At 39.1% G+C, this 11,681-nt stretch overlaps 1 protein-coding gene across 1 annotated transcript in view; it reads left to right on the top strand.

The window, feature by feature from the left end:
• DACH1 (dachshund family transcription factor 1) overlaps positions 1-11,681 on the top strand; it is a 460,057-nt gene that overhangs the window by 395,687 nt on the left and 52,689 nt on the right. The window contains exon 8 of the mRNA XM_029912724.1: positions 8,606-8,757. Coding sequence (XP_029768584.1) covers positions 8,606-8,757 — 152 coding nt within the window. The remainder of the gene's footprint in view (positions 1-8,605; positions 8,758-11,681) is intronic.

Here is an 11,681-nt window from a genome sequence, read left to right as displayed (position 1 = left end):
CCTCACTTCTTCAGATGCATCTGAAGAAGTGAGGTTTTTACCCACGAAAGCTTATGCCCAAATAAATCTGTTAGTCTTTAAGGTGCCACCAGACTCCTTGTTGTTTTTGTAGATACAGACTAACACAGCTACCCCCTGATATTTTTTCCACAGGTCTCCAGCCTCATTTAGTGCACACGATGGATGGTGCCCACTTAATGAGTGTCTATTCAATATTTTTATTTTTTTCTTCCAGTTGTTCTATATTATTTACTGAACATTATTCATACCTCTCTCTGAAGACCGAATTATTAATTTCCCATGAGTTTTATCACTATAGTATATAAGTGCTTCAGGAACTTTAATCAATTTATCTTCACAATACCCCTTTGAGGTAAGGGGTATTCCCTCCTCCCAGGTCCTTGTATCAGTATCTACCCAGCCAGTCCCAATACTCTCTCTGGGCCCCAGATCCCTGTCAGATTTGTCCCCTGCCTTACCCTCATCCCTCCCTTTGAGGTAGGGAGGTGGTATTATCCCCATTTCATAGATTGGGTGCAGAGGCAAACGTTTCTATTAATGTTGGGTGCCAAATTTGAGATGCCGATGGCCTGATTTTTCAGAGTACTTAGTATTATATACACATTCAAAGCACAGCTCCAGTTGACTTCAGTTGCAGCTATGAGTTCTAAGTACAAATCAGCCCCAGAGTCTCAAGTCAGGCACCCACAAAATGAGGAACACACAATTAGTGACCACTTGTGAAAAGTTAGGTTTAAAGACTTGCCCAGCATCATATAGGAAATCTGTGGCAGAGACAGAGCTAGAATCCAGGTCTCCATGGCAGAATTTAACTGCCTTAATCATGAGGCCATCCTTTCTCTTCCTGCAAGTCCCTGCTTTATTTACTGCACACCTTCTAACTTCTGGAAAAAATCAGGCAGGGGTCCTACAAACAACAATTGTCATCACTGGACAACCCTGATTCATTCCCACAGTACAGTCCATCTTGTGCACTGAATGAGGCAGGGGTCCCATGGAAAAATAGTATGTGATCGTGTAATTAAAGGCTATATTATAATGCACATGCCCAAAGGGACTGAAATAATACTGCACAGGCAAGCTTAATTCACAGATAGTTGCTGGCAGCAGAGGAATGTTTAAAGTCAGGAATCTTGGATTCAGTCCACATTCTGGAGGGGAGTTTTCTCTAGTGGTCACAGTGCCTTCTGTCCCTGTTCCCCTCATCCTATCTCAGTCTCCCATAGCCCTACCTCCTCCCAGGTCCTTGTCTCAGTATCTATCCAGCCAGTCCCAATACTCCCTCTGGTCCCCAGATCCCTGTCAGATCTGTCCCCTGCCTTACCCTCATCCTTCCCACAGAAACTGGTCTGTAGTCCCCATCTCCTTGTCGAGCCAGTTCTAGTCTCCCCCAGTTCTTCAGTCTATCAAAGTGTTCCCCTCCAGCCAGCTAGCTCCCACCCACCCTTTTCACTCACTGTCTCAGAGTCTGTCTCCTTGCCCAACCAGTCCCAGCCTCCCTTCCCCCACAACTCCCAGTCCCAGTTTCTTTGCCCAGTTAATCCCAGTTTTTATCCCCCCACACACATTCCAGTCCCAGTGTCACCAGACTCCTTGTCTCAACCAACTCCTTTCCCTCTCCTACTCCAGCTTTTATCCCCTCTGCCTACAAATCAGACAGCTTCCTCCTCCATGCTGTCTAGATGCCAGCAGGGGGTGGGGAGGTGGTCACTGAGAGCACCTGAAAGGCAGGCTCCTGGCTCTCAGTGTACAGACTCACTCCAGCCCAGAGCAGCTGGGAGCAGCATTTATGAGAAAATCTGGCTTTGCCCACATATCCCTAGGCTGGAGCATGCTCAGTTGCTCTGTGATGATGGTACATATGTAGTTTGGTCCGTACTAGAAACTGTGAGAGACTCAAGCATGCCCAGTGAGCACAGAAACTTTGGAGATTTTTGTTGACAACTCACAGTTTCTACTAAGCATGTGCAAAGTGTAATTTTTCAGAGGCTTATAACTTGGCCATATTTTGGCTCATTTTTACAGAAACAGAAAAAGCCACAATCCTGATACAAAGGCCACCTCTCTGCCAAATTTCAATCCCTGCTACAAAGGGTGAGAACATTGTGGTCGTGATGGAGTCTCCATCACTGGAAATTTTTAAATCAAGATTGAATGATTTTCTAAAAGATCTGATCTAGGAATTATTTTGGAGAAGTTCTGTGGCCTGTGTTATATAGGAGATCCGACTCAATGATCCCAATGGCCCTTTCAGGCCTTGGAATCTATGAATCTAGGATTGTTAAAAAAAATATTTCCAGGATATATTAAAATGGATAAAACAATGTATCTCCCCCTAGTCTCATTATTGGAAATGGTCAATCCATTTTGGTTGAAATTTTCCCAAAACAGTCATACCATGGTACATATCTGCAATAGAAAATTGCAGCCCATACTGTTAAAGTATGGCAAGGTTCTAAGCAACTGAAAACAGGGTCTTAAAATGGGAAGTGTTGGGCAACCTTAGTAGGCAGTGCCACGAGCCTGCCTATAATACTGTCTCTAGAATGGACAGATAGGGCTAAATTTTCAACTTCTTTTCTCCTTTTGTAGTTATTTATACATGTGCAAAGTATATGCAAAATGCTGTCCTTGGTGTAAATTAGTGAAGAATTCTGATTTGGTAGAGCACCTAGTACCTACTTTGTACAAGTGCAGAGGACAGCACAAGATATAAAGCTGAGGAGATCAAGTCACAGTATGCAATATGCCCATCTAGAAAATATATTCATGGCTTCTGTGGTTCTTTCAATGTCTTCTTTTCTATTTGTATTTGCATTCCATCACTGGTGAGTTCCAATTCAGTAAGCCCTCAAGCAAGCATGGCAGGCCAAGAAATAGATTTTTGTGGGCAGCATGTTCCCCTCAGGATGTAACTTGCACATTCATAAAGAAGCAGCCAATAGTAAAAGTAGGCCAACCTTTTAGAAAAGTTACAGCAACAAAAAGCATTGAGTCAATGCATCAGTTGTATAATTGCTCATCTTCCCATTTTTCTAGGAGATGTCACATTTGTGAGTTTTCATGCAGCCTCCTGTTCATTTCAGAATATTTGGCACTTCTGGTCAGTTGTGCCTAGCTGAGACAGTGAGACCAGAATGTAAATTTATTTATCATGTTTGGATACAGGGGCAGATCAGTAGATCAAAACTGACAGAAGGCCCAATGTTCAGCCAGAGGTAACACCACCATTCTTATTCTCCTATATTGCTTTCCCCTGTTCCCATGGTCACCTGAGTGAAGTGCTGATGCTGACTGTCTATGATTATACTAAAGCCAAGGTTTTGGAGACCAGACAATCAGAGATTGCCTTCTGAGGAAAGTGTCATGGTCAGGAACGTTTTTGTTTTTGGGTAGACACCATTTTGGTGGATCAGTTGGATCAGTATATACAACCTAATTAGTTAAAACAGATTGTCCACAATTTGAAGAGAAGGGCTGAAATTAAATCTCTAGATCTGAGCATGTCTAATGTTCGGAAAGTTCAGATGTGGATCCAGAACCAAAGTTTGCAGCTTGTATCCATCTGTAGTGAAACAGGTTCCTAAACTCTTAACATGTACATGGAAAACCATACTAAATAAAACCATACTAAATAAAACAGGATACATTATTATGCAAAAACATAAAAAGCAGATTTATATTTTGAAAGAATGAGCCCTGCTTCAGCAATTAAGCTGAGCCGTATATGGCAATCCTAAGAACGGTTAAGTTTTAAACATTGCATTGTGAAACAGAAAAGTATTAAAAGTAAGTGATTATGGAAATGCAATGCCCAGTATGGTATTTTATGTAGCTGATTATATCTCTCACTCTCAAAGTCTGACCATTTCAATGTTGTCTAATTTGGTGACAATGCTGAAGTTGCCATGCTTGCATTCAAGGATACAAACAAGAGAGTAGCTGCCACTATTCATCTGTTACTATTTGAATAAATATCACAGCTTCCTGGATGCATGTTTCTGTGCTAATTGGTGAGAGAAAATAAAGCAGAATGGCAGTAAACCAAATGCAGTACAAAATGCTGATTGTTATATCTGGCCAAAACCGGCTGTTGTCAGATTAAAAACTGATTTGAACAAAACCACGTGAATTTTCAAAACATAGAAAAAGTGATTAAACAAGAAAATGTCTCTTAAAAGTGTGTGTGTACAGATATTTTAAAAACAGGTGATGTTAGTTACACATAGTAAGTGGGTGAATGAAATGAGCCTACAGTTGTGTAACTTATATACCAGTGGCCAGATTCCTTGTACAGGCACACAGGCAGAAGCAGCTTGTGCTATCTCTAGTCATGTGTTGATTTATACTGGTTCAGTTCTTAGCACAAGCCTGAGGGCTGCTCTAACTTGCCCTGCTGTGGCCATGGACCCTAAAGAGGCACTGAAGCAACACAGAATCTTGGAGGGTTCCAGATTGCTCCACTTTTCCTTCTGCCCCTGACACAATGCCTGGCTCACCCCAGAACTTCTCTGGTGGGTGCAGGGCAGGAAAGCAGATGTGTGGCTCTTGCAAAGGCATTCTTGTGTTGGGGACGTGTCCCAGATGGTGGATTGAGGGCACTTATAGTCCTTTGCGTCTGTTTGCAGGATCGGTTCCTCATTTTACATCACATAGCTGTCAGCAGAAGAGTATACGTTCGCTTTAAAATGGTGGGTTAATGATTTTTGAGAAACAAGGTTACATCATTGCATCGTGATGAGGGGGCCTGCAGGACTAAAAGATTTTTTAAATACTTTAATAGCAGGGGTCATATTATTTTGCTACTAAGAGATGCAGTTATGTTTTAATTGGCTAATGTTTACAGTGTGGTTTTGCTTAAAAACACATTTTTTTCAAGATTCTCTCAAACATTGCTTATCTCACATCCACAAATATCCATGCTTCCTGTGTATAGTATGTACATTTGCTCTATTTCAAACATACTCACACTGAAAGTTTATTTCACATGGGACATCAAGAAAACAAAGTCACATTAGTCTGTTTTTTCCCTCTCAGTTAAAGTTTCATTAAAATAAGTTCATAGTGAGTTCAGCTCTCTAGTCCTACCTTTCAATGTAAAACTGATATTGTTATTTATTAGGAAGTTGGTGCTTGGACATTACTGAGAACTAATACATTTCATGTAGTTGTAAATCTTTTCGAGTATTTTGAATATTGGGAAACTGCCTAACAATTCTAAGAAAACCTTTGCAAAGTAGGGTGACCAGACAGCAAATGTGAAAAATCGGGACGGGGGTGGGGGGTAATACGTGCCTGTATAAGAAAAAGACCCCAAAATCGGGGACTGTCCCTATAAAATTGGGACATCTGGTCACCCTATTGCAAACTCATCTTGCTATGACCATACAAATTACAGAGAGCTTTAAAATATATAAAAACTATTATCCATTGTGTTTTGGTTAGCAATGTAATAACGTTACAGAGAAGTTACAATCTATGGCCCTGGATATGGAACCTCCAGTGAAGCCTGTGTAGGGGCAGGGTAGTCTGCATTTGTACAGAACACCATATATTTCAACAGGAAAAGGGCCTAAGCCTTTCAGTGGATCATTTGTGCATATTGTTTTAATATGTTTGTACATTTCTAGAATCAAAACTATTAATTAGAGTCCATACAGTTTTAGTTAGTATAAAAGGTTCCTGGCCCACCTTCCTGACATGGGTAGAAACATACTACATTGTATCCTTTTTTAAAAAAAAGGTATGTTATTTATTGTGCTGCACAGTTTTGGGGAGGAGCAGGAATAGTTAGGGCCAGATCTTGCTTGGCATATAATGCAGGTAGTCCCAGTGACCTCGGTGGGACTGCTCATATGAGCCACATTTTACCCTTAAAACAGAATGAACTGATTAAAAAATAAGAAAATTATATATAAATAATACACATTTTAAATTAGGATTAAACAAATGCTGAGAGTTTTGTAAATTATTTTTGCACTGTAATATTGATTGGGCAACGCCCAAGTTTGCAACTGAAAAAGAATTTCTTCAGCAATACAAGTAAGAAAAAAGTGGGTCTGAAAACTTGTGCTTGTATGAGACTTTGATTAGCCTTTATCAATATATTGTATAGACACTTTTTGATTTTTTTTTTACATTATCAAATTAAATTATCTATTCAGACAGGAATTTGGAACAAATATGCTGTAATAATTGTTCATAACCGGAAAGAATCTGTGGAGAAAAACTGACCTGTGTGTGGTCACTGCTCCATAAATTCTTACAGCATTGTATTCAGTTTCAATATCTAGTTTACTTTTTCTAATAAAGTGGGTGACTATTTCTAGAATATAGTAAAGGTGGTGGTTAATAGAAATTTTCCAGATTTAGGGCCAAGCCCTCAACGCAGTTCCCACCAAGTAGCGGGGAAGATGCATGGGATGGTGGAGGGAGAAGAAAGAAGGGAGGAGAGGGGAAGCATACATCCACAGAGCACCTGCTACAGAGCCTACTTTAGTTCTATAGGAGTTGTATGGTTAACGATTCAAAAATCTGCAGCTAGCTTTTCATACCTGTCTGTGATGTGGTTGGAAAACACGTAGAAATATTGATCAGTTGCAAAATCTTGTGTGACTCTCAACTGTTGAAAGCTTTCCTTTTGGCCATCACCAATATGTCATACACAATCACATTGTGCAGGCTGTAGGATGATACCGTAAAGGGAAGAAATCATTTGCTCCCTGCATTTGCACAGGGAGTGAAGGCATAAGGCTCCCTCTTACTCCCATGTGTAGGTTGCTTCCATTATGAATCATGTACAGCAGGGAGAGCAATCTCCATATGACCACTAATCCCTACTCTGCGTGGGTAGGCAGGAGAGAGTATGCAGGGGCATGCAATGGGTAAAACCTTGTGTCCATCCCCTCAAAGTACTGGCTGGCACACTTGAACTGGTATGGAGGTAGAAAGAAATCTGCACCTGATAACGGCTGACACAGATTATTTTCTTCTGGAGCAAGGGGGAAACCAAGGAACAAATTTTTACTTTCTTTGTTGGTTTGCCCCAAGGCCAGTACAGCCTTTCTATTGTAATATTACCGTTTAGTTCTTCGTTATGTGTACATAAGAAAATAAAGTCCCCTCTTCTTCACCAAATCATTATAGACATAATGAGTACCAGAACTTTATGCAATGCAATTTCCAATGCATATGCTAGTATATGTTTAGTGGTGAAAAAATGACTTTGCTGTCTTGAAACTAAAATTAAGTACAACACAAGGAAAAATGCAAGTATATTTATCTTTATATGAAGAAGGGCAGATCTGACAAACCCTTCCACAGTCAGATTATTATGCAAAGATCTGCAAAAGGTCAGTATCAGGAGTAAGTTCCTTTGCCTTTATATAGTATAGAGCAGTGATGGGCAACCTGCGGCCCATAGGCCACACGTGGCCTATTAGGGTAATCCACTGGCAGGCCGCGAGACAATGTTTACGCAGGCATGGCCGCCCGCTGCTCCCAGTAGCCGCAGTTCGCCATTCCCAGCCAATGGGAGCTGTGGGAAGTGGGCCACAGGTTGCTCACCACTGGTATAGAAATTCATCAATATGTTTAGGTTAATTTGTATGAGGATTTTCAATAGGGTATAATCAAGCCCTTAGTAAGTATAATTTATAAGGACAGATTTTTTTCTCCTAGAGGGGCAAGATAAATGCTTGGTGTAATAAAATTGGCCCAATATCTGTAACGTATCAACAGTAGAATATTAAAATTTCAAATTATGAAAGAATATTTGACTATTGAAGTGCCTGTTAAATATTGTTTTGCATCTGTTCCTGTTTTATCGACTCACAGATTATCAGAAAAATGTTAACCGTAAAAGTATTCTAGCTGTGGCCCTTTTTCCCATTGTGATGTCACAAATAATCAGTTCTTATTATTACAAAGATTCTATTGAGGAGTCCAGCACTAATTGTTAAAAGATGTCCATGTTTAAAAAAATGATTGTAACCATACTGTTAATTTCAGTTATTGTTTAGAGTAAGTTTGAATTGCAGGAATCAGGTGTACTTTCCTTGTTAAAAATGCATGAAGGATTGTAGTTTTGCCCTGTTTTGCAGGATCTTTAAAGTCACATATGAATCTGTCACGAGTAAGAAGAGTTAACTGTATGGGTAGGCTGCCTGTATTCAAATCCTACTCGTATACACAATATATGTCATGCTTGAAAATATTCTATTGTCAATCCAAATAGAACACAAACTAAAATGAGATAATTTGGAAGGTGCCTATAAAGTCAGTCTGAATATATTATCATAAGTATATGTGAGATAATATTTGTTTTAAAAAGATTCTATGGCACTGTAAACTCAGTCTCATTAGAGACTGCATTTAAAAGGCTTATAAAGTTACTCATTAATGTTATCTTGTTGTATCTCCACAGCTTTTTCATTAAAGAAAATTCAGCAGAAAGCATTTTCTCCTGATAGCAGGAACCAATTTGCAATAAATGTTCTGGAAACCACTAGGGAAGCCATTACTGAGGTCTAATAAAAACAGACAAGCGTAACTTGTTCTATATTTTTGTTTCAATCACATACAGATGAGACCCCGCTCTCCACACCAACCGCAAGAGACAGCCTTGACAAACTTTCTCTAACTGGGCATGGGCAACCACTACCTCCAGGTTTTCCATCTCCTTTTCTATTCCCTGATGGATTGTCCTCCATAGAGACCCTTCTGACTAACATCCAGGTAGGCCTTTCTATAGATCAGCCTATGGGGATGGAGACAGATTTGTCTAAATTAATACAGCCATTTTAGCATAATCAGTTCTTAAGATTATTTGAATCCACTAATTTACTGAAACTTTGTAGTAATTTAGGTTTTAAAGGAACCACAACAGTCAAATGATCTCAGAAACTGTCAGATACAGTACATGAAAATACAGATTGTATATGAAACCACAGCAGAGACTTAGATGAAAGTGACATTGGTATTTTTAAAGTTATTCATCTTAAATGCCGGGTTTTTTACAGGCTAATGAGATGTATTTTACTGTTTAAGTTTATCTCTTTTACTAAATAGACAAAAACTTCTTTAATAAATATTTACTTTAAACTGCTGGAGTGTCAAGATAGAAATGACATGTTAAGCTATTTAAAATATGTCTAATATAAAAGGTATTCACAAAAATCTTTTTTTTTTTTTTTACAAATAAGCTCATTTCCATTAATGTATTATCTTCAAAGAATAGACTTCAAAGGGCATTACCAAATTTTCTGCAGATTTCCTATGCAGTAGTCAGGATGCCTATTGTGTGTACAGTATAGTCTGATTCTAACATTATTCAAGATTTACACTAGCATATAGCATGGAGCCAAGGAGTGTTTGAGATGAGAGAAGTTTTTTGTTTTGTTTTTGCCCACTCATGCAGTGATCATGTGGTCAACAGATGGAATTTTTGCAGCCACATGGATATGCATCACATGCAGCAGCAAAATGGCAGTGCAGGAAAGTACAGCCTTGGCACGCTCATTCGAGCTGTACTTTGTATGCACAGCCACAGACCTCCACATACAATCTTTCATCACGTTTCTTTTACTAATGCACCATCCACTGCAAATACAGAGGAAATTAACTGTATTTTAATCACCAAAGTCTATAGCAATGCTACTTCTGTAACTAGTCTCACTGAAGTTAATGGGACTTCAGGCTTTGGCTTGCCTTTTGAAATGTAGGAAATCTATTAATTTATTATGTCATCTCAGTAATAAGTTTCTACTATACTAGTAAACACCTAGGGGAGTGGCGGGTGATCAGACTAAAACTCTATATCTGAACACCTCAAGGGAATTGAGATCTGCAGCTAAACCTTGCATCTGTAATGCAGGTATATAGCTGTATAAATATACACACAGACATGGCTAGACATGAAAAAGTGGAAGCAGAGGTCTTTGACAAAAAGGGGCTAATCCTGCCCACATTCATGGGAAGGCCCAAGAGGCAGGAAATCCAGTTGATGGCCAGCCCCCTCATTGTGCATCAACACACAGTTGGTCAGTAGAAATACAAAAGGGCAAAAACCAGGCAGTATCTCTGCCAGAGTATACACTGCTATGCGTCTCCTCCAGTCCTTTCCCCTGCATATGCATAGCAGAAACTACTTCTATCTTTACACTGGAATAGTGTCTATGGAGCAACTCCATTGCCAGTCCACGGTGTGTGGGGGAGGATGACTTCTTTCCCTGTAATCCACAGATGTTGTACTGAGGAGAGGATGTTGGTTAAAATGCATTTAAGAAGCAGCATAGTCCAGAAGACTGGGTCCAGGTCTAGGAGTCAGGAAATCTGGATTCTACTTCTGGGACTACCACTGAGCTGTCGTATGACCTCTATTGTGCCTCAGTTTCCCAATCTGTAAAGTGGGAATGATGATACTTACCCTCGTCCTTTGAGAAGAGCCTTGAGATCTATGAACAAAAAGTGTTATTATATAAGAGCTAAGTGTTATTATTTGCACATGAATGATTTGAGTGCGCAGTTATGTGAAACATGGTATTTTTGACTTTGGAGCCTCCTACGCTTTATAAAACAGAAAAAAATATATTTCTATAATACAAGGTAAATATCTCTAACAAAGTTGCAAAGAATGAAAAGAATGCACTTCTTTTGTTTCACACTAAGACACACAGTAAGTAAAAATAGGCAGCAAATAAATACAGAGGATAAATATTCGAGTTGAGCACTGATGTATAGTAAAGTTCTTAGTAACTTTTTTTTATAAATGTGTGTGCTTGATGTCTTTAGACAGCAAACTAATGAGTAAAACATTTAGTATCAACAGGTTAACTAATCTTATGATTGAATATGAGAGTATGAATATGATATATGACCAGGGATTAATTTTCTGAGACTACATTCAGATTTGTTTTTTTAGAAAATGCAGAATTCAGATTATTTCACTTGTTGTTGTTGTTGTTACCCGTGGTAGACTGGTACAAAAACCCCACAATGCAAAGAATCCAGACTTTTGTTCATGTCTTTTTCGATTCTGGGACCCTATTTTTTACCTCCAATCCCCACATTATATCAAGCAGCCTATTATCCTAAGAAGGCTGGACATGACTTCTTTTGGATTTGATCAGTTCTCTCACTCACCCCACTGGCAGAGGCACCCTCTCATTTTCTTTAGGATTAATCCCTGGCTACACTGTGGTGGAAAATATGCTAGCTGAAAACATATTTAAAAATAATTTCCTAGCCCAGTGATTATTGTATTGTAGACAAGGGTTTAGAGACTAGGGAACTGAACCCAGGTCTTCTCTATTACACTTAAAGAAACAGGCCAGACCCTGAGCTGATGTAAATTAGTGCAGCTCTACTGGCCCATAATTTTAAATTAATGTAAGGCAGGCCTTCTCATCAAAGCAGCCACTGAAGTTTGCCGACTTGTTTTATCCTGTTTCTCTAAATCTGCAGCTTTATTTTTAATCTTGTTTTTTTGTTTTTAGTTCTAGCAGAAACATAAATAAAATGTTTAATTATTTCCATCATTGTGGAGTAATTAACAAAAAAGTTACTTTTTTCTTAGTGTTGTCTTCTTATAAATTACTTGCATGTTTGTGCAGCACCTAGAACAAAAGGGTTCAGTTCTGAAGAGTTACTGCTGTAATGCA

Source organism: Terrapene carolina, unplaced genomic scaffold (assembly GCF_002925995.2).
Source record: "Terrapene carolina triunguis isolate 2854851 unplaced genomic scaffold, T_m_triunguis-2.0 Scaffold21, whole genome shotgun sequence".
NCBI lineage: Eukaryota > Metazoa > Chordata > Testudines > Emydidae > Terrapene > Terrapene triunguis.
Note: the sequence above shows the minus strand (reverse complement) of the source record. Positions and strands in the feature narration are given on the sequence as shown.